General features: G+C 40.1%; 1 protein-coding gene across 7 annotated transcripts; it reads right to left on the bottom strand.

Moving 5' to 3' along the window:
- Positions 1 to 1,897: 1,897 nt before the first annotated feature.
- LOC306847627 (ubiquitin-associated protein 2-like) lies at positions 1,898 to 27,754 on the bottom strand. Of its 7 annotated transcripts, none has more exons than XM_079381676.1 (30): positions 27,708 to 27,754; positions 25,859 to 25,996; positions 24,253 to 24,330; positions 23,707 to 23,817; positions 23,158 to 23,329; positions 21,251 to 21,349; positions 21,124 to 21,169; positions 19,387 to 19,431; positions 18,933 to 19,039; positions 18,734 to 18,793; positions 18,602 to 18,654; positions 18,440 to 18,525; positions 17,549 to 17,729; positions 17,012 to 17,213; positions 16,605 to 16,927; positions 16,320 to 16,498; positions 15,613 to 15,733; positions 13,119 to 13,158; positions 12,721 to 12,916; positions 12,576 to 12,642; positions 12,006 to 12,333; positions 8,017 to 8,105; positions 7,834 to 7,887; positions 7,653 to 7,734; positions 7,313 to 7,533; positions 6,439 to 6,544; positions 5,192 to 5,338; positions 4,096 to 4,163; positions 3,819 to 4,013; positions 1,898 to 3,488 (listed from the first exon to the last, which is right to left on the bottom strand). In XM_079381676.1, the coding sequence occupies exons 2-30, from the start codon at positions 25,952 to 25,954 to the stop codon at positions 3,393 to 3,395; spliced, it is 3,648 nt and encodes a 1,215-aa protein (XP_079237802.1). In that variant the 5' UTR covers positions 25,955 to 25,996; positions 27,708 to 27,754; the 3' UTR covers positions 1,898 to 3,392. The 7 variants fall into 7 exon arrangements, with proteins under 7 accessions (XP_079237802.1, XP_079237801.1, XP_079237804.1 ...); XM_079381675.1 differs by having other exon boundaries at positions 27,526 to 27,725; XM_079381678.1 differs by lacking the exon at positions 19,387 to 19,431.

Here is a 27,754-nt window from a genome sequence, read left to right on the forward strand (position 1 = left end):
CTACTCTCAAGGTGCATGTAGCTTCAATATCTGCGGGACATGCTCCCGTAGGTGGTGTTTCAGTGGCTCGTCATTCCTTGGTCTCCTGTTTTCTGCAGGGTTCGAGACTGCTTAGGCCTTTCCGCCCTGCACAAGTTCCTTCTTGGGATCTCTTGATTGTTTGGAGGGTCTGTCAGGCCATCCCTTTGAGCCATTAGAGTCCGTGTCAAAAGTTGTTGACCCATCTAGACGGTTCGCTTGATGGCTTTATCCTCCCTTAAGAAAGTAGGTGATTTTACAGGCTCTTTCCATCAGCCCATCGTGTATGGACTTTGCCCCAGGGCTTGTAAAAGTTTACTGCAACCTTGGCCTGACTACATTCCTTAGGTCGCTTCAAACCAATTTCGCTTTCAGCAAGTGGTCTTAGAGGCTTTCTCCCCCGCTCGGGGTCAGGTAGCATGAGTCTCTGCCCAGTGAGAGCACGGAGGACTTATATAGACCGCACAGCTCAGTGGTGTGGGTCTGACCAGCTGTTCGTGTGTTTTGGTGGTAAGAGCAGAGGCTCTGCAGTCACTAAACAGCGAATGTCGCATTGGATAGTGGAGACTATCTCTTGGCCTACGAGGCGTGTGGCTTTACTTCGCCTCTAGGATTACATGCTCCCTCTACGAGAGCAGTGGCTTCTTCCCGGACCTTTCTGAAAGGGTCATCAATGGAAGATGTTTGTGCTGCGGCAGGTTGGTCCTCTCCTAGCACCTTCATCAAGTTCTACAGACTGGACATGAGGATGGCTCCTGGCTCTTATCCGCTTGAGTAGATGCTTTCCTGGGTCTCCAGCTATCTAAGGTACGTCAGGCGTTATGGTATAGCGTTCCCAAAGCCATGACGTCATCGCAGCATTGATGTGAACCTATGAAAGGGAACATCTGTTACATATGTAACCTTGGTTCCCTGAATAGGGAACGAGATGCTGCGATGCGGGCCGTTCCGAACTTTGATAGCGCTTCCTTCAGTCATATACGGAAATCGGATGAAATAACACACGGCACGCTGATATAGCATACGGTACAGACATCAGCCACACCGAGGATGTTCCCAACGATGACGTCACAACAGCATCTCAGTCCCTATTCAAGGAACCAAGGTTACATATGTAACGAGATGTAACACGTGATCGTTTAAGACGTTTTTAAATGTATACATTTCAAATAAATAAAAAGTATCATGATTTTTTTTTCCCCCCTCACAATTGACTTGAACAAGGTCCAGGGGCAAAGCCTTTATACCAGGGTTCCTCAAATCTTACCCTGGAGGTCCAATCTGCTGCATGGTTTAGCTCCAACCCTGATCAAACTCACCTACCTGCGATTTTCTAATGATCTTGAAGATTCTGATTAGCATGCTCAGGTGTGTTTGATTAAGGTTAGAGCTAAACTCTGCAGGAATGGTCCAGATTTGAGGATCCCTGCTTTATACCATTAAAAAATTCCTCAGAAAAAGCAGCAAAAACACAGAACTTTGATTGTAATCAGCTTGAGAGTAAATTAATTGAAACAATGTTAGATTTCTCCTATATGAAGCAAAACTGCTTGCTTGATTGCAATGTTTGGCAAACACAATTATGAACCATTCACAGATATCCTTCTAAATGTGTTGCAAGCCATTTAATTCAATACCCCAATCAACACTTTAACGATCACTTTTGCAAGACATCCTTTTTATGTATAACAATAAATTGACACCTTTTCAAGATAAATGTTGAAAAGACTTTAAAAGATTGTCAGCTGGCCATCTCATGTTGGGCCTAAAAGATTTTGGCTACTTGTGTTTACTGGTTGCAAAGCAACATTTAAAAAGCCTAAAACTAAAAGACAAAGAAGCAGACTTCAGTTAAAAGGCACACAATCATAGTTTTCTTAAAAAAGACATTCACATCCAAAAATGATGAAAATGTCTCTTGTTTATTTACTTAATATTTATATATATTTTTTTACAAAATAAAAAACATTATGAAACAAAAAAAATTCTAACAAGTCTGTGTGTAAGGATTCGAGGGGAGAAAAGAAGCCATCAAACAAACAGACTACAGTACTTCTGTTTTTATATATATATGTACAAGACAAGTTTATCCATTTAAATCTTTTTAAAATGCACAGTACAAAAAGAAAGTCACTGACAAAAGAAAAAAAAATACCCATAGTACAATTCTGTCCATCAGCACTTTCCTAATAATCATATTACTAAAAGAATATATTTGGGGACAGAAGGTGGCGCATTTCAAGGGGAGAATGACTTAAGGTATGACAGAAGGACAAAGTCTGTGGAAAAACACAGGGTGGCAGAAGAAAACTGTGACCTCAGAGTCCCATCGCAATTGAAAAACATCACACTAAATGGCAAAACGTAGAGGTCAAAAGTCATGCCTTAACAATCCAGTCTCCCTGCTATAGGAAGGGCGGTTAATGAGGACCAAAAAAAATATCGGTTTGAAGAAAATAAGTCTAAAGTATAAGGTGACCAGTGCACTTCCCACATCGGGAGAGTACAATAAGGCTCCAATAAAGAAATTAAAAAAGGAATACACATTGAAGCCTATTCTAGAAGTACAACATTCATACACTGGCCACGCTGACGATGCAATTCATTCACACACACACACACACACACAAAATAAACCCCATACGCACACACACGCAGTACGGATCCAAAGCCTGTGAACTCACCTATACATTTTTTTTCATCCCCCATATATCCGTTTATATTTGGTAAAAAATAAACTTCACAACTGCACTAGCAGTTTAGAGTATCTTTTCCCAAAATAAAATTTGGTAAAAACTCATTGCAGGGGGAGAAACAGAGGAGGTGCATGTACATTTGGATTGCGGGTGCTGATCAAGCAAGAAGCAGAAAGGAGGGAAATAAACAAAAAAAACCCTGCCCTCTCTCCCTCTAACAAACCTCTCTTTTTAATTTTATCAATCAGTAAAATGAAAAAGAGGGGGGGAAAAAAACCCCCACTAAACTTTAATCCTTTTAGAAAACAGATCTATGTTACATATGCCAGAAAGAAAAAGAGCAAGGGGTTTTGGTGGCTTTTTTGTATTTTGAACAAAATACAAACTCCAAATACTCAAAACTCCGATCATGAAGGCCTAAGTATCTATCCATTCGCGAGATCACGCTCCCCCGTCAAGACTTCTCCCCCATGTCCCTTCTTCAAGCGGCGCCTTACAGTGCTATCTCTCTCTTAGGACAGCGCCACCAGTGGAATGGGGTTGGTACTGCAAGGTGACCGTGCAGAGAGAGGAGAGGGAGCGCCGTGGAGGACAGAGAAAAGGGGGAGATATCTTGGGAGAAAAGGAAAGGTTCCACTAATCCAGTCTTTGGAACACCAGATGGGGCAGGACAGGATATTAATTGCCTCCCCAGTTGTAGCTGTTGTATCCCGACTTGTTGATCTGTGACTTCTGTTGAATGGAGGCATTCTGACTGCGTTGCCCAGAGCCACTCTGAGAGAGGAAACAATTGAAATGTTAAACTAAAGATATTTCATGTAAAAAAAAGAAAAAAGTTTTTGCATACATACTACAGTATTCTAAACCAAACATGACAATTCGGAAGGGAATAATAACTAACAACAATTATAACAACAATAAAAATAGCAACATCAAATAATGTAATGAAAACATTCTAAATAAAACAAACTGATTTGGAAGGGGAAATTGTGTAATAATTATTAGAAAAAATTAAGCTATAATGAAGGAACAAGCTTTTTATTTCTATGATTGGTCTATAAACAGGATACAAATACAAAACCAGACTTGATGGTGGGCGCTCACCTGTCCGTCCTGCTGCAGGTGGTGGTGGAGCATCTGAGAGTGGGGCTGCTGATGGGGGGTCAGGATGTGCATGTAAGGGGCTGGAGCATAACCCGCCGCAGTCGGAGGGTTGATGGGGCCGCCACTCCCAAGTGCTGAGGGCAAACTAAAGGAAGCGCTGGGGGTTCCTGTGTGGAAACCCTGCTTCTCAAAAGACTGTGGAGGTCAGATCAAGACACTTTTGGTGACCAAGTTAATCCAACAAAGACAAACAAACCATTTTAACGAACATGCTCACCTGCGTCTTTGTGTAAACAGACCCTGAAATGTCAGGGACTCCCGTGTTGCTTGATGTCACAGAGACACCTAAAGTAGAATAGTCAAAAAACACAAAATGGTGATTGCCGAAAGCAGAAAAAACTGAGACAGACTGACCCTATAATGCTGATTTGTGTATGATTAATAGCATGAAATTGATAAATCCAGTAAATGGGAAATGCATATTTAAAGACGGAAGCATAGAAACGTGTTCCTCTAAGGCTTTTTGGTAAAAACTGCTCATCTGTGGGTCCACATTCATAATTTCAAGGCTAATCGGAGGCAAAAACTAAAAATTTAAAAGAAAAACCACACACACAGACAACACTTGTAATGCGATCTGATTCTGCACGAGGCACAAAATGGTACACAAGCAATAATTACAACACTTAATAACCAACCCAAATGAGCTGTGTTCTTAAGACTGAAAAAGTGGCATGATGACTGAAGAATTGGTAAGATGACTAAAGAAAATCAGTCAGAGTCATTGAGGATGGGATAAATTCCCTTGAGCATATAATGATAGTACATTTGAAAACAACGCTCTCCGCAATAAACCACAAGACTATTTAGAACTAGATACCAAATATGGAATTTATAAAGCAATAAAGTATATTTACTCTCCATCAGAACTGATATTTTACCTCATTAACAGTAAACATTAGCCCATTTCCGTGAAACAAAAATTGCTGACCAGAACTAAAAATTGGAGGAGGAAAAGCCATTCAAACAATTCTAACTAATCCAAGCATTTTTTGGGTAGTTGGCTTCTTGCATCCATCAGGAAACCCTTTTTGAAAAGGTTAAAGACAGTCACCATGTTGGTGTTTCAAGTCACGGGAGTAACAACCCTGATGTTCTACCCAAGGAAAGAGAGACTTCCATGTCCTCCAACTTTCCTAGTGAAACACCATTTCCCGATCTCCTTCCATCTGAGACCAGGCGGCATGTGACTGCTTCATCGAGCTTGACCAGTAGTAAGTTAGGAGCAAATGAGGGGAGAGAGAGAGAGCTTAAGAAAGAAAAGGGAGGAGGAAAAAAGGAAAATGGGGGTTTTAGCGTGAGGCTGCACTCACCCACTCCGGGCCCGGTGACAGAGCTGGCGGGCTTGTTTTGCGCAGAAGCAGCGGCGGCGGCAGCTGAGGCTGCAGCAACGGCGGTGCCGTAGCCGCCCTTACAGAAATCCCCGCTCCCTGCCGAAGCCTGGCCCAAATCCTCATAGCCTGCAAACGGTCAGACACACACAGCCACAGCCCCACAGCATTAGACACACACCAGGCAGGGCCAGAGGGGAGGAGGAGTGAAGGGGCAGGGCATAGGGATGGAGGCGGGGATGCTGCAAGCTGAGGGAGGGGCCTAATCAAAAACGAATACAGATGACTTAAGAACAAAAGTACTGGAGAAACAGTGATGGAAGTGAAGAGACTAGAAAAACAACATTAGGACTGAAAATGAAGCTGGAAAATATCAAAAGAATGGAAAAGGTAACTGAAAAAAGATGGAATAAAAAGTTAATATGGAAGAAAAGAATGAAGAAAAACAAGGACAAAGAATAAGAGTGTAAGAGCAAAGGGATGGAAGGGTAAAATAAACAGTGCTCAAAAGTGGTGGAAGATTAAAAGCAAGCAGCATGTGGAAAGCATGTGTGAACCCACCACCCTCAACCAAGCGACCTCCCTCCCACCTCATTCTCCTTACATCACTGGTTCCAAAGAAACCCACCCATAGGCGGCACTTTGAAGTGCTTGCTTAAGCCTATCTGTGCACAAACCTTGGACAGTTCAAATGTCACAGTTGTGATTCACTAAACACAGTAAATGATCGGCCATCATATGTTCAAAGTTGGCATATTCTCAAAGCTGCAGACTGATTTCAGTCCAGGACACTCCAATTCAATAGTACAACCCACAATTGTTAAAGCTACCCCACAAATAGGACGCAGAACAAAATTCCATGCAGTACAGTTGTGATTGTCAAAGTCATCTGGTTTTGCAAAACCAAACTTCCAAGATGCAGTTCTATGGATTATACCTTTACCGTAAGATGTATTGTCTCATGACAAGAAAAAAAAAACAAACTTGGCCAATGTAGGGTTTAGAGGTGACTGGGCTAGTTTAGCTTTACATGGCTTGATAACTCAGCCCCTGTGGAACAAGATGGCTATTAAACCTACTAGTTACTAGAATGTTTTTCTAAAACTTTAGCATACTGCTAGACTAATTTTACAATGATTCAGATGCAAGAACGTCAATGCATCTGACCGCTTTTACTGCATTTTAAAATGCTATTACAAACGTAAAAAAAAGAAAAAAAAATGCATTACCAGTGCTGTATCCATGTGATCCATAACCGCTAGCTTGCTGGAAGGGTGCTGCAGACGCATTGACACCGACATTCACACCGTGCTGTTTGGAGGAGGTAGGAGCCACCTGGAGGAACATTCAGAAATAGTCCTTTAAAAAAGGGGCTCACAAACTTTTCCATTCCACGACCCACCTAGACAAGTATAATGTATTTCAAGACCCACCAAAATATTTGATAAAAAAAAATAATTGACATTACTATAAAAACTTAATCTTTATTAAAAAGCATAATATGGCAGATATAAAGTACTTAAGAAAAATAACCATTTTATTTTATAGGCTAGTACAACTTTCACTACTAATATTTACGTTTTGATTTCTTCATTTACAGACGTTAATGAGTCTATGAAATATGTCCATAAAACCTCGAAACGCGCTCACTCTGGTGCGGCTATGAACTGTAATCCGCGCTGCGAGCGTTGTCAAAAAAAATAAAATAAAAAATGCCCTCACAACCCAACACTTCTTTTTTTAGCAAAGCATAAGAAGCAAAGCAGAATTCTCTCAAACAGTTTGGAGACTAAAATAATTGTGAAATAATTGTAAAAATAAACGTGTCTCATTTTAAATAAACACTAAAAACCATCTAATGCCAAATTTAGACTTCAAAGGTGGCAAAGAAGAGCTCCTGAAGTGGCAGTGTTTATGCAGACTGTTTATCGCTTCTTAGAGGTGCCATAAATATTTACCCACACTGCAATTAAAACTATACTTTGACACTAGAGGCCCTAACCCATGGTCAAAGCATGCATAATTCAGTCTGACTTTTATGCTGTGCTGTGTCTTTACACTGAATTTTGAGCAGGCACAGAGCAGCTTCAACTTGGCTCTTACCGGAAACATGGCAGGGCCATACTGGAAGGTGTTGGGCAGACCAGGCACACCAGTATAATAGGGCAGGCTGGTGTAGCTGTATCCCGGTGGAAGGGCTGGGTTAAGGAAGGGCTGCTGGGTGGTGTGGTGCGTTTGTGTCTGGGTCTGCTGGGGCTGGGCCAATGTTGTGGCTGGGGCAGGAGACGATGCATCGCCACGGCCGAACTTCGACAGGTCGCCAGCTAAGAGTAAGATTTTAGAAACAGCATTTCTGAAAATGTAGCATTTGGCTCAAAACATTTAGGTTCCCCCTCACCAGACACAGAATGCAATGCACAAACCAAACTTGAGTGCATCTTACCAGAATAAGGGTTGCTTGTCAAACTGCCTTCTCTGCCAGTCAGTGCTGTGGTTGGAGTAGCAAAGGGGATGCTGTAATAGTCCTGCACGAGGAGAAAATAGTGTTTGCAACTTCATATGCCACGAACAAATCCAGCACTGTAGCTTTTACATCAGCTAATCAAACAGGAACAACCCCTCACCAGTGGTATCCTGGTCTGCAGCATCTGTAAGTCATCGTAGCCATACACTTGAGGCTGCAGGACATAAGAGGTTTTTGAGCCAAAACAATATATATGACAAATAAAACATGCTTGGAGTACAGAAGTGACAACAGCAGAGGGGAAAGAAAACAAACAAAACAAAAAAAGGGACAAAACACTCACTGGGTATGGGTGAAGGAGGCCGGGAGCCATAATGTAAGGGTTGGGCAGCAAGGGCGGCACTCCAGGAGGCAGGTTTGGAGGTGCTTTCCCTGTTTAGATGAAGCAGCGTACAATCAAATTATATTGAAATTGTTTTATCCTGTTACATTAAGCATTAATGTAAGTTTAACATAAGTTTTGTTTTACACATTTCTGAGATAATGAAAGGGATGTTGACCATGTCTGTACATGTTGAATGTGATGCATCACAGGGTTTCTGCAGATATGAACAAGTTAAATTTAAGACGCAAGACCTTTTTAATACCACCTTAAATTAAATTTAAGACCTAAACCAGCAATGGAAATACACATTATATTACATGCACATATGTAATATTTAATGTGCTTAATCCAAAAAAAAAAAAAAAACTGCTGTTAATGAAATACTGTTAACTTTTCATATCAGCAGACAATATTCCATACAAAATATACCCACAAAAGTACTGCTTCACCGAAATTTTTGGTGGTGTTAATTATTCTGAAGCAATATTTTCAGTGTTCTATCAGCTTTTGCACACTTAAACCTGCATATTTTATTTACCTTCACAAAGGCCTTTTTTTCCAACCTTTTTAAATGCATGCATCTTCATGTCAAATTACTAAAATTAGATCAAATTCAATATTCACTATAGGGCTGTTACCAGTCGGATTACATAATTTACCCTGCAAAATTACTATTGCAATAAATTATGAGATTAATATTTTAAATACATTTTTGGATATACAAATAAGAAATGTTGGGGGGGGGGGGGGGGGGGGGGGGTGCATACTTTTAAACGTACTAAAACACCAGTAGGTGGCGCAGGGCTCCAAACTGCGACTAAAATGGTCGCATTTGCGACCAAAAATATTAATTTGCGAGTGAAGTTTTTGCTGAGGTCGCCACTGGCGACTATATATAATTTGCATGAAAGGACTTTTTCCCGATTGTTTTGCGCTCACATCTTTTGTTATGTTCACGTATTAAACTTACATAAGACGATGCGCATCAAAGTTTTACTGGAAAAGAGTTTCAAACAGTCCTCGTCTCTGCCGCACACAGTCTGCTGAACGCAGTGAGAGAGACCTGAAAGGGCCTGTTTACACCTGCTCACTTCATGCATTTTCTCTGATCGGATATCTATATGATTTGTTAAAACGTTTCCCCATTTACACTTGGCCACATAAATGTGTCTTCGCAAAACGGATATAAATCCGTTCTTCAATTCCCGCTTCATATGCAAATATAACGGAGTTCACATCAATGAAAGCAATGGATAATTTTATTAATTATCAGCTAATTTCAATATCAAGAGAGCGCGCGGCATCAGCACTGGAAAGATAGGCTAGTCTCGCTACTTTTAATGAAGAAGATTGTGTGTTGAGCGTCTGCGGCTTACTTTCAGGTTCATTCAGTTTGCGCGTCGCTTGCTGAAGAAATACTCCGCGACTCATCCGCAGTGATGCTTGTTGCATTGCGCTGTCATATCTGACTATAACATGCCATATAGCCTATAAAACGCTCTCACACGTCTATTATTTTAATATTATGGGAGGAGTAAAATTACCATTTGTGGTTTCAACAACCAGATGCATTTACACTTGTCCGGTCGATCTTCTTATCGAGATCTTAGTCTATATGCTGTGTTCTGTTAATGCATGGACTTCCTGTTATTTGAAGCGCACTTGCCATCCAGTAATCGCAAAAAGCTTTGTGCTGTCTTACTTTTTAATAAACAAAGTATCAGCTTTAAAATGCTACGAAATTCAAATGATGCGGTTTGGGTGCTCTTTAATGCGGACCACAAGCGCACACTTTCGGTAATATAAACACCAGTACCCGCGTCCACACGGTCCGTGTATGCGTCCGGATCGCGCGAGCAGAGAGTATCGCACTTAATGCTCAGGCGCGATCTCTTTAGCACCTCAGTTAAAGCAGCAAGTGAACCCATTATATATTTCGATTTACTACTATAGTATGAAATGAACATGATCAAAAGGTAGGCAATAAGAAAGCCTATAGTACAACTTACTGAAATGTTTTATGTAAAAGCTCATTGTTTCAAACTGAGAAAATGTATAAAGCTTGTAAACATTGCATTGTAATACATTTACCTCAGAATAACCACTCAGTGTCCTTAAACTCATCAGTCAGCTAGAAAAATAACTATAAAGAGGAGCGTTTTGCTATATTTATGCGCTGTTGCATATTAATATTTTTACTTATTCTGTTGTACATGATTCAACTCCTCCTATAAAATTGCATTTTACTAATGAAGAAAAACAGACTGAATGTGTGAAAGACGTGACGACATTTATAGGATGCACTGCTCTCAGTTGCCAAGTGATGCTTATGGTCCATGATATTGGTACAGATTCTGTGTAACGAACAATTCTTTGTGACTGTATATTTCAAGTTGTAAAAGACATTTAATTCACACTTTAAGTGAACCTTAGTCCCCCGGTCGACCTGATCATCTACAAGATGGATTAAAATGCTGATAAAGCCTAGAAAAGATAAGACATAAACACATGACAAAATGATTGAAATGTTAAAATAGGGGGGAAAAATAAAATGATAATAATAAAATAAACCACTTTTATTCTGTGGCACCTAAAAAAATAATTTGGCGCCTAAGTTTTTCTTTTATAGGAGCCAATGGCTCCTTACTCGATTTTTTTGTCTGGAGCCCTGTGGCGGTAAGTCACTTAGTGAGCAAGTCAACCGATTCGTTCAAAATGCTGAACCATTCAGTAACAAAACATCGTTGAGTGTTGCTTGGAGAATGTGCTGATCTTTGTTTGGAACTATTTTCGTTGGTGAAATAGAACAAAACAGTAAATACTGTGTCTAAAATGAAAGTAATGTAATAATACTCGAGCTACTTGTTCAATGACTACTAAAATCAATGACTACGTTTACATGCGCACGAATAACACGATTATTTCCAATCATCAGATTAAGGACTTAATCGCATTTTGATGTTTACACGTCAAGAGCAAAGCTCTTACTCCCGTGTGCTACTGGCCGCTGTTTTAATTTATTTACATCTAATGCATAATGATTTTGTATGGCTGTATTTCACGCTTTTTCCGCGCCATAGAAATGTGATGGAATTTGCCTATACACTGCCATTGCGTTCTACTCACCGTTTCTGGATGAGGGTAAGGAACAGAGACTGCTGGCAGCTAGTTGTGTTTTCCCCAGAATGCGATGCTTTCTTCCCTGCCATCTTTTTTTATGCTGCATTCACGTGCTATCGGAATTATCGTGCAGCATAATGCAGCATAACCTCTGTATTATTACAGGTGCTTGTCACGTTATTCATGTATGTCACAAGCGCACTTTGGTCAGAGCAGCAATACCGCATTTGAGGCGTTTACATGCCTGTTTATTAAAATCAGCGTACGCCACCTATGTTAATACAATTATGCTTGCTGCGATTATGAGCTTAATCGCATAATTTAAATCGAAGTATTGCGTTTACACGAGGTAAAGATTAATCGTTAATATTAATAGTCAAAATCTCATTATAAATCACATTAAGAGGGTCCATGTAAACGCACTGTGACATTTTAACTCGTGAAATATTCAGCAAAATAGCCATGGTATGTCATTTAACTATATCATTTTATGAATAAACTAAGCATTTTGAATTTATACCTCAGTGCGTTTCTTCTGAGTTTCTTTGTTTCTATCCGTTTAGACGTCTGTTGAGACAGGCAGCGACCTTGATACCAGAAATACACTATCCATTATCAATCGCTGTTTACGCTGAATGTAATCAAATCAGAACAATCATTCTCATGTTTCGATGCGTCGCTTGTTATTTTTGTCACTTAAATTTTAATCAGGCTATTTGTCTGGTCGGGCAAGTAAAAAAAAAATAAATAAAAAAATAAAAACAACATTTTAATCTAGCTAGAAGGCTGGTCAGCTAGCTGTAGCTGCATCATCACGGTATTCTTACCTGAGGCAGCCGTGCTGCGAGACAATGAGGCAGATGAAGGTATTGCAGAGGCAGCAGATAATGATGATAAAGATGCAGCAGCCATAGGGGGGGCCATTGAAGCCACACCAGCACCACTGTTCAATCCCATGGTCAGACTGCTGACCGGGCCCAGTGCAGACTGCGCTGAGACCAAACTGACAGATGAAGAGGGGGCAACGGGGCCGCTGTGGGAAACAGGGGCTGCTGAAGTAGCTGAAGAGGCTGGGGGAACTGAAGGAGGAGCCACAGCAGAGACTGACGAGAATGATGAGGAGTGCAAGCTGGAATCGCCATCCACGCTTGGGTGCTGGGAGGAGATCACAGCAATCAAACAAGATAAAAAAACTTAAAAAAATACTAATTAAATACAAAAAAATATTTTGTAAACAATTTTTTGAAGAATAAATTAAGATTTTAAATGACCTAGTCATTTCAGAGGCAGATCAAGTAATTATATTTTCACGAGAAGAACACAAGCTGTGCAAAACAAGAAATAGACAATACTGATTTCACGTTGACTTGGCACTGGACATTTAGTTGCAAACTCACCAGCAGACTTGTGTTCGAAGTGCGAACTGAAGAAGGTGCCAAACTGTTTTGCTGTGTAGGGAGGGAGCTGATGGGAAGCAGTATGATTAGCATCTCTTATCCAGGAAGACAAAACTAAAAGTAATGCAAAAACAAAATGCCGTACTTATTGTGCTGAGGAGGGGCCAGTGAGCTGGGCGAGGTGTCTTCGTGTCCGAGAGCACTGAGAGGCGTCTGATTGGATGTAGTCAGCAGAGAGGGAGGACCTGATGAAGGGTCAGCCAATGAGGACATGTTGGAAACTGATGGGGGGACGACTGATTCAGACGCCGGTTTCACAGGCACTGCAGAGCCTGCTGCAGCTAAGAAAGATAATGGGATATTTAACAATGTTGCATGAGGCTTGTTTACAACAAGAAAGGTAACTATAATAATGTCCACACCAACGGACACTAACATTCAATTTATTATAAGCACATGCAGCAGTATTGTCATCAGCTGCTATAAATGCTCAAACTCTTTAAAGCTGGGTGGATTCTGATCATTAAAACTTGAAAGTTATACCTTCCAGAGATTGTGACGTCTGCATTGAACTGAACCCATTCTGTAATCAGAAAGAAAATGTTTGCTTGGATGAAGCATTTTCATAAAAGCCTCATGGTGGTACACTGATAGACAACCCCAGACTTACTGCGTTTAGATTGAGGGGCCGTTTACACTACATTTTCAGACAAAAACTGAAAATTTTATGCGTTTTGCCTGTTCATTTACACAACAGCGTTTTGGGGACTGAAAACAATTTTGAAAATGGGTTTCAAAGTGCAAGTTTTTAAAAACACCACCATTATCGTTTCCGTGTAAATACCCAATTAGGGCTGTGCAATATATCGAACGCAATGATCATGCGCATCTCGTCAGTAAAGTTGGTATCGTGATTAGCAGTAAATCTCCATCACCTGCTTTCAAAATGGAGTGGCATTTAATACAGAGCCGTAGTTCACTGACAAGCTTCACAATCGCATTCATTATCGAAGGCGATTCATTTGCAATAATGAGCGCGATATTGCGTAGCTTGTCAGTGATCTACAGCTCTGTGTATTAAATGCTGCTCCATTTGAAAGCAGGTGATGGAGATTTACTGCTAATCACGGAACCGGCTTTACTGAGGAGATGAGCATGAATATCGTGTTTGATATATATTGCACACCCAATATGGGAATCTTTGATAATGCCAATGTCATGCACGTGTGCAGTACGTGTTAGGTATGTAGACTAGAGATGCACCGATTGACTGGCCAGTGATCAGAATCGGACGATTTTTTGCATGACCGGCTCAGGTCGGTGACCGGCCAGTCAGTCTCACGTCTCGCCGATCCTTTTATTGCCAGTGGCACAGGCAATGATGTCACAGCTACGCGCACACTCACAGTCGCGTGTAAACGCTTCGTTTCGCGTGGGAATGATTCTTATTTTAATTGCATTCAGTGTAAACAGCGACTGATAATTTATGTATTTGTTGTGCCAGGTGAGGCTTGCACAGCCTGAGTGAGCGTGTGAGAGACACGGCACACACACAAAATAACTCACAGAAATTTATAGATGCATACTGCAGTAAAAAAAAAAAAAAAAGATTTTCAATATATGATAAGCAACATTATACGGCCATGATGTTTCCCCGAATATCAATATCAACACGATTGCAACATGACACTGATTTTATACAATAGTATTTAAATAAACAAGTTAAAATTAAGTGACTTCCATTTTAGACAAAACATTGACTGTTTTTGCTCAATTTCACTGACGAAAATAGTTCCGATCAAAGCCACAGCAGAACTGTTGTGTGTGTTTCGCTACTGAATGACTCCCAAGTTTTTGAACGAATCGAGTGAATCAATGATTCAGTGGCCCATTCATAAGGACAGTCATTTGCCTAATTTCTGAATGAATCAGCTGTTTGAATGAATAGATTGAATGAATGAATAAATGACTCACTCATTAAAACGGACACTTGCCTCCACCTACTGGTGGTTTAGTCATTTAAATGAATCATTGCATTTTTTTCAACATTTATTTGTGTGCGTTTTTTTGTTTTTTTTAAATAAACATTAATCTTATAAAATTTATGCATTTGAAATTTTGCAGTGTAAATGCATTTATGGCACCTCAGCTTCACCAAACTGTCTGTAAATGCATCTAATGCAGCTTGTTTCCTCAGCAGTGGAAAGAAAGTTTGTTAATACTAATTTCATTTGAATAGTAACAACTCTACAGTTTCTTATTATGCTAACTGAATTAATTGAAACAAAGTAAGAATTTGATGTGAAAGATGACATTTAATAAGGTTAGGGGGAAAAAAAAAAAATTACCATTTATAAACAGTGGGAAATCACATCTATTTTTTTTTTATTTTTTTTTTACATACAGCAACTCATTTTACGTTACCCATTTCTTCCTCTTTCCAGTCACAGAGCACTTTATTTTGAGAGTTGTTCAAGTGAGAAAATCTGTAACTTAGTCCAGATTGGGGGAATTGTAATGTTAAATAATTTAATTATGTAAATTGAAATTTGCTAAGACTTTTGTTTGTATATGCGGTCAGTTATAGTTCTTAGAAAGAAAACCGGAATTGGCAGAAACGGTATCGACAGGTCACACTTCCCCCCAAAAAAAAAATTGCAATCGGTGCATCTCTAATGTAGACATGCGCAGTACGTATCAATTTTAAAGGCAAGCACGAACAAACATGCACAAAGTTGCTATCGCTATGAATGAGGAGTAGAGCAACAGTTGGTGTGGTGATTTTAGTGATGGTACTCCCGCCCACAAAGAGCTAATCGTCACTTCCCTACAGGTACTGTTTACTAACAAGGTGACAGCTCCAACTACCGGCCTGGCATACGTAATACAACGTTTTTGGCAGTTTTCGCAGATGTGTAAATGCGAATCATTTTGAAAACGTTGTCGCATATACGTGAAACTTTTTTAAAATGCAAGGAGAAAAACTTTTTCCCTTTTTGACTACATCGTTGTCATGTAAACGTAGCCTGACTCTCACCTTGGACTGAATGTCTTTCTGTGGTGAGGAGGACACAGAAGGAGGGTAGCGCCGTGTTTGGCTGGCTCTTGGCTCATAAAGCTCCATCTGACTGGGGTTGGACAGGGCTGTTGCTTGCTCACTGTGGACAAACCAGAAAACGATCAACATTTTATGACTGTGTTACTATCAGGACAGCTGCATGTTTCATGTGCTTTTAGACAAGAGCAGCTCGTGATCCAGTGTTTTCAGCATCTCAGAGCAGCTCGTATCCCTGTATATTTATGGAAAGCAACATGCAGCAACCATCATCCCAAATTTGTAATGAGAAGTGCTTATAAATATTTGTTGTCATATTCAAAGTCTTTAAGAGCTCCCTGCAGTTTTCCACCAAAAAAAGCATGATGGTTTAACATTAAAAATGAAGAAATGCAGACATGTTTTTTAAAAGTATTAAAATAATTTGTCAAATTACAACAGTTACCATTTTATTTAATATTTTTCTTTATAATTAATTTTGAGATTACTATTTTTATTATTATTGTTATTATATTGCTATAGAGTCACAATTTTGGCCAAATAAACAACAAACCTGGTGCTTTAAAAAAAAAAAAAAAAAAACAATTGTGCAGCCCTAGTAACTGTGCCAATTTTAACCTACGCTTGAAACTATGAATGTGTTATATAAAAGCTTTAGTCTAAACCTCCCTCAGACGTGAGATACCCACTTGCTAGCACTTGTGTAAAGGCTGTTCTGGCTTTGGATGCCTTGTGTCGTTGTGGCAACAGCTGCCGAGGCATCGTACTCAGGAAGCACCGGTTCAGAGCCAAACTGTAATGCTCCAAACTGCAGGTTGAGCCCAGATATATCCGTAGAGCCTGGCATCTCCACTGCTAGGGCTGGAATCTGCAAATCACACCATTTGAGTAAACAGACTGGTCAACTCTATAATTCAAAGTTGACCAATCCCAACAAAGCAATGTAGACCACAATGAACTAGGAGAATCGAGACCTTTGTTGTGATGGAAGCCCTCTTCTTCTGCTGTTTGAGTTTGTGCTGCTGCAGGGGGAGTGGGCTGGATGCCTGTGGGTTGGCTGGACTAGAAGAGTTCTGCTGACCTGGGGTGGGTCCCGAGGGTTTGGGGAGAGGGGTGGTGATGGCCTGGGGCAATGATGACGATGGGGTAGACAGAAGAGGCAGGGTCGAGGTGGTAGAAGCAGGTGTGGCTTTGTCCTGCAAGAAGGCATCCATCATGGAGGAGGAAGTGGATGTGGGCTGGTAGGGCTGCCGTTTGGTAAAGGGACTGTGCACAGGCTCTGTTTGAGGTTTCATATCTGTAGACAAAGCAAAAGAATAAGACTTCACAGAGAGGGTCGAACAAATCATAGAAGTGACTCAAACCCTGTCAGCCCTCTTACCGTACTGCCCCAGTGTATTGGGGCTGGTATCCCAGGTAGAAGGACCAGCATTGGGCGGACCGCTTTGTGAGTGCTGGGTTGCTAGCTGGGCCAAAGCCCGGGCCGTCTTAATCTGCTCCAGAAACTGAGAACCAGTCGTGGAGCCTCCAGTGGTTCCTTTTGGATCGCCAACATCACCAAAACCCTTACTGAGCATGCTCACCTGTAGAAAAGACAGAGAGACAAAACTCCAATGTTTTCGCTACCTTCAAACAGTTAAGGTAGGATAATGTCTAAATTAGAACTAAATCCCAGTTCTGGATGCTGATTGGCCAATTCTGGATGCTGACTGGACAGTAAATGGAAATAATTTAAGGGCATGGAGCATTTAAAAAAATCTAACTTTAATTCAATTTCAAATGTATTAAGTTAAACTTAAACTTGATAAAATATGGACCCCAAAACAAAAATAATTAAAATGAAAAATAATAATTAAAACTGACCCTTAAAAACAGCTATGACATGACCTGTGTGACTTCATTATTTTATCTTGCTCACCATGCTGTGCTGGCTGTAAGGAGCACCGGAGGAGGACTGGGATAGTGATGCTGTCTGCTTTGAGTTGCTGAACACCAGAGACTGAGACAGAGACGTTGGCTGTGGCCCTTCAAGTGAAGCAGGCTCTGCCTCTGAGGAAGAGGAGGGAGGCGTCTTCCCCAGCAACACCGCCAGATCAATCCTGAACGTCAAACAGGCTTACATCAATTAGGTTCTCATATGCCATGACTGCAGCACATGAATAGATATTTAGAATTAAGTTGTGAAAATCTAGACATGCCACAATATTGTGAATTTGAGTGTCAAAATTGCATTCCTTCTAGATAAAACAATAGTCTGCATTCAAAATCTAGACTTCTGATAAACTTTTTTTTTTTTTTTTTAAGTTTTTTGGGTAGTGTTTTTTATAGTTTTATTTTTAAATAAATTCACACTTCAGAAGGGCTGCATAAAATTTATCATCCATTTGTTACAGAAGATTTCCATACTATTAGAAAAAAAAAAAAAAAAAGTTATTTTGACGTTCCCATTTAATAAAAGAGTGAAAAATTAAATAAGTGTCAGTTTGCACAAAAATATTAAGCAGTACAACTGTTCAACAAAATATGTTTCTTGAGAAAATCAGCATATTAGAATGTCTTCTGAAAGATCATGTGACATTGAAGACTGGAGTAATGGCTTCTGAAAATCATGAACAAAATCACATTTCAAATTATTTAAACATTTGTTTTTAATTTATTCATTAAAATTACTTTTACTTTGTTTTTGTTTTTTTAAATGCAGCTTTCATTGACATAGGAAAAAACAACCCCAGACTTCTAAATGGTATGCCAAAATAACTTCATATGATAAGTGAATTTCACTGATGCCTTGAAATCACCACTGGCTTACCTCTGTCCAGCAGTAATGGTGACATTCTCCTGTGGAATGGGCATGGATGCCACACTGGAGGCAGTGAATATCTTGGTCTCTGACAACTAAACAGAACAAGAGTTAGTTTTGCTTAGTCGTAAATTGAAAAGCAGGCTTTTGGTCTCCGTTCATATTACTCACATCCTCATTCCAGTCCTCCATGCCCCACTCTTCTGTGGCAGTTCTCCAAGCACCTGTTACACAGACATTTAGCTCACTTACAATGACAACAGGTGAACAAATCCTTAGCAAAGCAGCCAGTGCAAGACTCACCAGGGGCAGAGTCAAACTTTTGAGGATAGTTTGTTCCCTCTCCACCAGTAAACTCAAGCCCTGTGGAAACAGATTTATGTCAGAACATCAACTCTTACATGAATGTTTTCAATGGACAGTGTACTTCAGCCTGAAGAAACGCCAACACTGTTGGGAACTGGAGGAGGGGTTTACAAGAGACACTTATAGCATCACTCACTGTTTCCATCCTCGGGTTCCAGGTTGCCTGTGTTACTCCAAGTGCTGCCACTTGTGTAGCTCTCCTCTGTTTGGGCTGGCTCAGTGTAGTCCGCTGGGTTAAACGTACTAAAAAAAACAAATGAAAATGTAGGTTTTTGAGGGAACATTGAGTGAATGAGGGAGGCAAGAAATAACATCAGCGACCATCAGTAAAAATGTGCAAACATCACTCCAACAGATCCACTACGACCTTAAAAAAAAAAAAAAAAAAAAAAAACACTCCTATGTCATAATGTTCTAAATTCAATTATACCAAAGACGCAAATGTGCTCTCAAACCGGAAACCAAACCACTGGAAGCTAAACACACATGAAGCTCAAACTCTGATGCATTCTTCAATAACTAACCACTATAAACCCTTTGATCCTACACAAAAAAAAAAAAAAACACGCTCATAAATGTATTTAACTCACCTCTCATCTCCTGACAAATCATATCTGGGGCCCTTATCAATCTGGCTTTAGGGAGAAACAACAGGGAGAATTACAAGCAACTCAACACAGGCAGAAAGACGGGGGTGCATTGTGCGATCAAAGATGTGCTTGAGTGTGTGCACGAGACAGAGACAAAGAGAGAGCGATGGCAACCATCAGGTCAAATTACCACACCTGCTCTACAGGTGTAAAAGCGTAAGACAATGCTTTAGAATGAAACCGCTACGTTTGTAATGTGACTTGCCAGCTCAAACAAGGCTAAACTGGTTCTCTGCAGGTTCAGAGGGCAAGAATTGAAAACCAAACATGCAAAATCCAAAAGCACACTTCAAACCAAACAAGCAAAAGGGGCCAGTTAAAAAGCCTGACTGCAAGTCAAAGAAAAAGTGACCAGGTGGCCTTGACAGAAAAAGAAAACCAGTCCAGGGGCGTGACATGACTAGATTCTAGCCTATTGAACATTGTAATAAAAAGCTAAACTAGAGGTTTACAATGACATTGAAAGTCCTCATATTGCTAAACAACAGTTTGAAAGAGACAAACATTTTTATACTCGACATAGTGCCGCTTCAAAATATTAAAATGCATCTTGGTTACTGTTAGGGGTGGGCAACAAATCTATGTAGAAAATTACCTTTATTTTTTACTAAATGACAAATCACAGTATATAAAAACAAGTAAAAAAAAAGAAAACTCCTGACTAAAATAATTGTCCAAAGCTATTCCCAAAACACACACACAAAAAAAAATTGTCATAAATCTATTTAGTCATATACATTGCAATGAAACAACTGTCAATAAAACTAGTATTTAAAACCATTTTTTTTAAGTCTCATGCTCATTTATTGTGAAATATTGATACAATTTAAATTAACTTTTCTATTTCTTATTATCGTTGTTGTGCCGCTTCATATTTTTTATGGAAACCGTGATGCTTTTTCTAGTTTTCCGATTCTTTCAATATTTCAGGATCATTTTAGTGCATTCTTGCTGAATAAAAGTATCAAAACTCTTTATTTCCATAAATAAATGACAAAATCCAAACTTTATAATGACTAGTGCACTATTTAACACGAGGTAATCCACTAAATATAAACTTCTCATTACATGTTGACTATGGAAGTGAAGGTACAGGTATAAAACATAAAACAAACAGGTTCACTTCCATATCATACTGTTTTAGCAATCTTGTTCATTTTCTTTCTAAATATCAAGCGAGTGCAACAGACATTCCCTACACTCTGAGGTTGGCATTTTGATAACAGCAATACAAATGACTCAAATTTTTAGAGTTTGACCTTTCTACCTGTATTTCTACCGCCCACCCCTAGTGGCCATCAATTTAGCGAACCGTGTCATCAACAAGCCTAAAAAGGCATAGCACCAAAAAGCAGCAAATAACCCCACAGTAGCTCTTACTTACCTGGTTAAACCTCTGCATAGAAAACATGTTAAAATCTTTAAGGTTTACAGGCTATAATTGCACACAGTGTCTTAAGAAGATAAGCATAGCAGCAGGCCTTAAACCCAGCAGGTTGCACTCAACAGTACAGCTTTCTCTGCTAAAAACTTGCACCATACCTTACATGTTTTTAAAGCACGAGATTATGAATTTTAGCTGAATACAATTAGCATTTCCCAGAATCTGACATTCTGGGAGATCTCTAGAGAACATGCAAAAAGAGAATGGACCTGAATGGAGGCACACAAACTTACCCCATCCCCTGAGCTGAAAACCTCCCTCCTCGCCTTCCAGCTCCACCTGCAGGACAGAAAGATGAAGTCAAACCAAAACCACTACCCATTTTCATTCTAGTTAATCATTATCAACAGGAGTGCTCGCCTCTTCCTCTGCCTCTTCCCCGACGGCCTCGCTCCATTCCTCTGCCTGCAACTCCACCTCCTGCCTTGGCCCCATCCAACCCATTCTCCTGCCCACGGACTGAAGAGACGAAACAAAGAAAGGAAGGCGTTGAAGAAAACCAATACACAAGAGAGAAGAGAGGGAATAAAATATAAAATCTATCCCTTTAAGACTCCATAAGCACTCCTATTAAAACTCACACCTAAAGAGGGAAGCCTAAGAAGCCCAAGTTTGGCCTCAGCACATATAAGGACACTTTCCTCGGATGCTTGATTTTAAATTTTTTCAGCTCTGAAATAGATGCATTAAGTGGCATGCAAGCTTTATTTTGAAGGTTAAAAGCAGCTATTGTAAAAGCATCAGAAAACTGAAGTTGCACAGAGCCAGAAGCAACAAAATGCTTGGCGAACATTTTGAGATTAGTTCCAGTGTTTCCCACAGGATTTTATGAGACTTGTGGCGGCAGGTGACATCACATTAATTTGCATATTTATGACATCATTGCATCAAGTTTGCGTTCAGACGAGCTTTGGCACTTCAGATCTGTTCTACTCTATGAAATGTCACAAACTGTAATACAACTGAATGCCCAATAAAGCGGTTCACATTATATTTTCTGTTGTAATAAAAACAAATATAAATAGTAAACACTACCCATTAGTACTACATGTTAACCAGGAATCACCCACTATACTCCTTATCCTGAATTATAATCGTGACATCGTCTGATAAAATCAATATGCATCTAACTTACACTAAAAAAAAGCAACTATTTGCAGTGGTTTTGGCTATATTACTGTTATGTCTCTCACTCATTCTGTGTCTGAGTAACAACCTATGCGCATATTAACAGACAAATTACGTTCATATTTAAAAGTCCAAACAGTCAGTAAGTGACCGGTGCTTGGAAACGCTGTTTTGTAAATTATTTATTGACGATATTGCTGCGTTACGGCCAACTGAATGCACTGCTTCTCTGCCGCTCACTGCACAGAACAGACACCGAGAGAGGCAACACTGCACCGGGAGAGACAGACCTCGAGCTCACGGGGCAGTACTGGAGACATCTTCCAACTGAACGATAGTTAAGGTTTTTTCAAAAAAAAGTCGCTAGGTTTGTCAGGATGTACCTGTAATGGGAAAAAAGCCACCAAAAGGGTCTGAAATTGCTAAATATTGTGCTAAAGTCGCGCTCGTGTGTGAGAGACGCAGGAGCTGATGGCAGCAGGCGGTGGATATTGTTGCGGCCCACCACAAATAAATCAACGTATGGGAAACACTGGAGAGTCGACAGTTCTTGAGCACACAGAACGAGCAGTGCGAAACGCGTAGGGCCAGGGGAGATTTTCCAGTAGTTAATCGTTCTCGGGCGGATGGGAAAAAAATAAAAAATAAATAAAAGTGTAAGAGATAATAGTAATAAAAACAAATGTGTCACCAAATATACTTGGGCGGTCGTTACTATATTTGGGTAGTATGATCAATCAAATTATTGCTGAAAACTAACACCTGTTATCAAAGTCAGATAACAGATTAAACCACAAGACTTGAGTCAAAGTATATGAGCCTTATGTTGCTCTCTACCTCAGACTGAGGCTGAGAGAGAGTATCCGGTAGCAGCTCAAACTTTACTGTGGCACACACTGTCCCTTCAGAACTACAGAGAGAGCAGTGAAGGGATTGTGGTGTGCTGCAGTCTGTCCTGAGGCAGAGAAAAGGCTGACTGCAGACTAAGAAAATACAGTTCTCTTAAATGGCCCAAGGAAATGTTGCTTTTTTTTCTTTTTTTTACTAAATGCCTCATTGCATAGGAAAACAGTGGCATGCAGTCTAAAGACTAAAATAAAGGAGTATCCACAAAAGCATTAAGTAATATCTCCACTCACACTCTCTTCCGCGGCTGGCTCCCCGGCCCCTCCGTGGGGCCCCTCCTCTACGACGTGCCACATCTCTTTCTCCTTTCTCTCGGTTCTCCTTCCCTTCATCCCCTCCATCTGTCTGTGCGCTTTCCTTCTGACCTGAAACTCCTTTCTTCTTTCCAACCATCTCCCATGAGTCCTGCAAAGCAAAGGGCAAATTTAACATGGAAAAGAGGGATGGAAAATATGGGATTTGGAAAATGAAAGACTTTGAATCAGATCTAAATATTAATAATAAATACACATCGATAAATTCTTTAAAAAAGTACTGTATAGTTAAACTACTAAAATCATTTTCAGATTAAAAATCATTTTCAGTAATTGAAAAAAAGTTGAAGACATTATATGACAGGCATATTTTAGTTACTTGTCAATGCAACATTTCTAACTTTTCTATTAAAAAGGTTCAAGTAAACACTAGTTAAAAAAACAAAAATATTTGGGCTTTTTTTTTTTTTTTTAAGTTTCTCTCACAAACACAAACCTTTCCACCTCTAAACTCAAGCCTGAACTCACAGTGTCAGGGCTGCCCTCCAACAGGACGTTGATGGCTCTGTTGACATCTCCGTTGCAGTCGTGAAGCGCTATCATGGACTCATCCTGATCCTTTCCTGTGATGTCAACCAGCTAGAAAAGAGAAAAGGAGCAACAAGATGCATTTAAAGTCATGTGGGTGTATGACTTAGACCATATATTTGGAAGGCAACACGATAAAATGGAAGTGGCTGAGGGGACTGATGGAAACATTGAGTGAACTATGAGATGTCTGAGCTTTATGTTGCTCTCCAACTCAAAGAGTGAGACTGAGAGAGAGCATCCGGTAGTAGCTCAAACTTCACTCTAGCACAGATGGTCCCCGTCAGAGCTATAACGAGAGCAGTGAGGGCAATTTTGTGTGCACTAAGTGACCCAGAATGAAACTGCTGGTACAGACACATCAGAATAATGCAAGGAAAACGGATTAGAATCTAGTCAAATCTTTATTGAAGGGGCCATTTGATGGAGGTAAAGCAGAACCTGCCATTATTTTCCTTTGAGCCAACTTCTGACATCCCTACTCACCTGTTTGACCTTCTCTTCAAAGTCTGCATCATTATGGTCTGAGATCATCTGCGCGAGTCGGATCTGCTCAGCGGTGGCCTGAACGAACAAACAAATAATAAAAAAAAAATAATAATAAAAAAAAAAAAAGAGAGAGAAAGAGAAAATGGTTAAGTTTGAGTCCTTAACAGTTGTGAAACACACAGCAATGAATGTCAGCATCATTTATGAGTGGGATTTTAACCGAGTCTTGAGGCCAGATTTACTAACAGCTTGCACCAGCGCAAGCCCTCTTTTGGCGCTGAAAAACTACTGTCAGGATTTACTAAATACACGCAGTAAAACTTAAGCGATGAAAAGGCGTGGACAGTCATTTTTGCAGCTAACCTTACTGCATATGCATTTGTAGCATGTATGATGGCTGTTGGTTAGCTTGTTTTTTTGCACTTGTTCACAGAAAAAATAAATAAAGTAAATCTTTACAAATGAGCTGACTTCTTGTATATTCCAACATGATCCATTATAATACAACTGATGGCTGCAAAGACATTTAAGCCTGAATTCAGACTTTTAGGCCCGTTTTCACAGACAGAGTTTAGATTAAGCCTGGATTAGGCCTTCATTAAATTGTTAAATTAAATGAACTTTTTTTTTTTAGATGTGCCATAGAAAAAACACTGCTGGTGTGCATCTTAATACAAATCAATGGCACTGACATATTTTAAGCAATGTCTGTGAATCTGTGCATTAAAGGGTTAGTTCACCCAAAAATGAAAATTCTGTCATTAATTACTCACCCTAATGTCGTTCCAAACCCGTAAAACCTCCATTCATCTTCGGATCACAAATCAAGATATTTTTGATGATATCTGAGAGCTCTCTGACCCTTCCATAGACAGCATGGGTCCTTACACGACCAAGGTCCAGAAAAGTACCAAGATGATCGACAAAGTACATGGTATAAGCGCTGATCCAGATCCAGCGTGATGACGTTGAACACACGGCGTGATGACATGTCGTGTGTTCAACGTTATCACCCTGGATCTGGATCAGTGCTTGCGCCACCACGTGCTTGAGTCAAGTACTGTCATGAACGCACGTCCACAAGAGAAACAGTGGAGACGAAAATGTGGAATAAAATATTTATTTTTGTTTTCTTTGCGCAAAAAGTATTCTTGTGGCTTTCATAAAAATACAGTTGACAGAATAATGTCACATGGACTACTTTGTCGATCATCTTGATTGTGTAAGGACCCTTGCTGTCTATGGGAGGGTCAGAGAGCTCTCAGATATCGTCAAAAATATCTTAATTTGTGACCCGAAGATGAACGGAGGTCTTACGGGTTTGGAACGACATCAGGGTGAGTAATTAATGACAGAATTTTCATTTGTGGGTGAACTAACCCTTTAAAGATGTTTTTAGATAAAATTCTGTGTCTGTCCCTCTACCCGAGCAGGCCAGAATACAGCCGAGGAAAAATAGGTCAGGCTTAGCATTTGCTTGGGCATAAATTTATGATTTATTTCTTAAGCCCTTAATTTAATTTAGAAGAACGAGTGATAGACTGCAGTGACTCAGAAAAAGTCTCCGACTGATAAATGCCACTGAAATGCCGCTGTTTCTTACCTGGGGCCTCTGCTTGTGCTGTGACTGGCTCTGTGTCTGACCCTGCGTCTGCTCCCAGTTGCCCCGGGCCCGGCTTCCGCCCACTGAAGTCATCATTTACAGTATATACAAATAACAGTATTTACAAAGGAATATCACCTTTAAAAGAGAAGAGGATGGAAAAAAAAAAGTTACTGACAACTCAACAAAAATTCAAATAACAACAATAGTAAAAACATCACATGGTCTCGACAAACCACATTAACAAATATGCATGCAAATAACAACGCTACACCATGTGTAGCCATTTTGATGAGCCAAAACTGGAAGTTAACAACGTAACATGCCTTACGCACTACCCATAAAACGACGGCCCAAGTTTAACTTTACCAGAACACCAACAGAAATGAAATTCTAGGAACTTCGAAAGGTTTGCGCAATTACCGCACGTGAAAAATAAGACTAAACACTGTTTACAAGTCAAGCTGCAACAGGTCAGCCATAAACGCGCTTCCGGGGCTCAATATCCTGTTTAAAGCTCCTTCAAAAACAAACAAAACACCGTACGCCTTCATATTTCGATAAAATTACACCAAAAACTGTCCACCTGATGCAAGTTGCGAAATATTGCTTGTGTGGTTATGCCAAACAGCCCACCGTAGCAGCTATGAGCATAAGGAAATGCAGGGCATGTGGTGGAAGAAAGCAACTGCGCACTTTAGATCGCGCACAGAATCAGCCAGCGTGAAGGAAACACGCGGGACCAGCCGCGGGAAAACAGACGGACGACGTGCTTGAACGGACAAACCTTAAACAATTTAAAAAAAAAAAAAAACTCTACGAGGATGTAGGATGTAGCTGTCAAACTGAGACTATGTTGGAGACGTTCAGTCACACAGTCAATGGGTGAAAGTGTCAGCACGTCATTTTATATTTCTTGAGCACTCACACTATTTCATGCAGTAAATAAAGCAAGGAAATGTACAACAAGTGTCAAGGAAGATAAACACAAAAGGCATTCATTTCCATGTACTGGAACGTAAACATTGCCTAAAAGTATTCAATCTATCTGTAAAATAAGTATCCAACAGGTAACCTACATTACCTGTAGTGCTCTACATTAGATCTACATCCTGAGAATCCCATTTTAAATTACCGACTAAAAATAAGCAACTCGTATAAACTCGGTTAACAATAGAAAAAAAAATCTTAAAGAGGTGAAGGACTATGATAAATCCAGGCGATGGGCCTTGGAAAAGCAACTCGATATAAATTCAAACATGCAGATCTAACGATACGATATGAACACATGCACACTTATAGTCTTAATATGTTATTGATACGTTAAATAAAAGACAAGATCTAGACGATGGGTGGCTTCCGCTATGGCCGCGTCTAATAACCTCATGGCCGGTTATCGGGCATCATGATGTTGCTGCTGCCCAAAAATTTAACTTTTCCGGTTACCAATAAACTATGTGGTTTCTCAGCGTAGATGAAAGAATAGTTGGGTAAATTGTTCGTTAGATTAATCGACAAGATAATATTTTGCGTTTGCAAAACTGGAAGACACACGCCCCCCGGGGTGAGGCACACTCCCGTCGGTTCACCTGTACACTCGACACCGAGGCTTCACCGAGGCCTACAGGCCCCGAATGATAAAAATTAACAACAGGCGAGGTACTAACCAAAGACCCGGCTGGATTTCAGAAATGTGGAGATAACGCTGACCGACGGAAGATTTATCATCGACCTCCTAATCATACGGAAACAAAACACGAACTTTTTCGCGTGCTAAATCGATTCCCCAAAGCTGACAACAAGGCCGAACCGACTCGCGCAGACAATAAACGAGAAGCTCAAAATGTACCTGTTTCTCTTCCACACTGACACCCGGATCACCGCGTCACGTGGGTT

The sequence above is a fragment of the Barbus barbus genome (genome assembly GCF_936440315.1).
Source record: "Barbus barbus genome assembly, chromosome: 27".
Classification (NCBI taxonomy): Eukaryota; Metazoa; Chordata; class Actinopteri; order Cypriniformes; family Cyprinidae; genus Barbus; species Barbus barbus.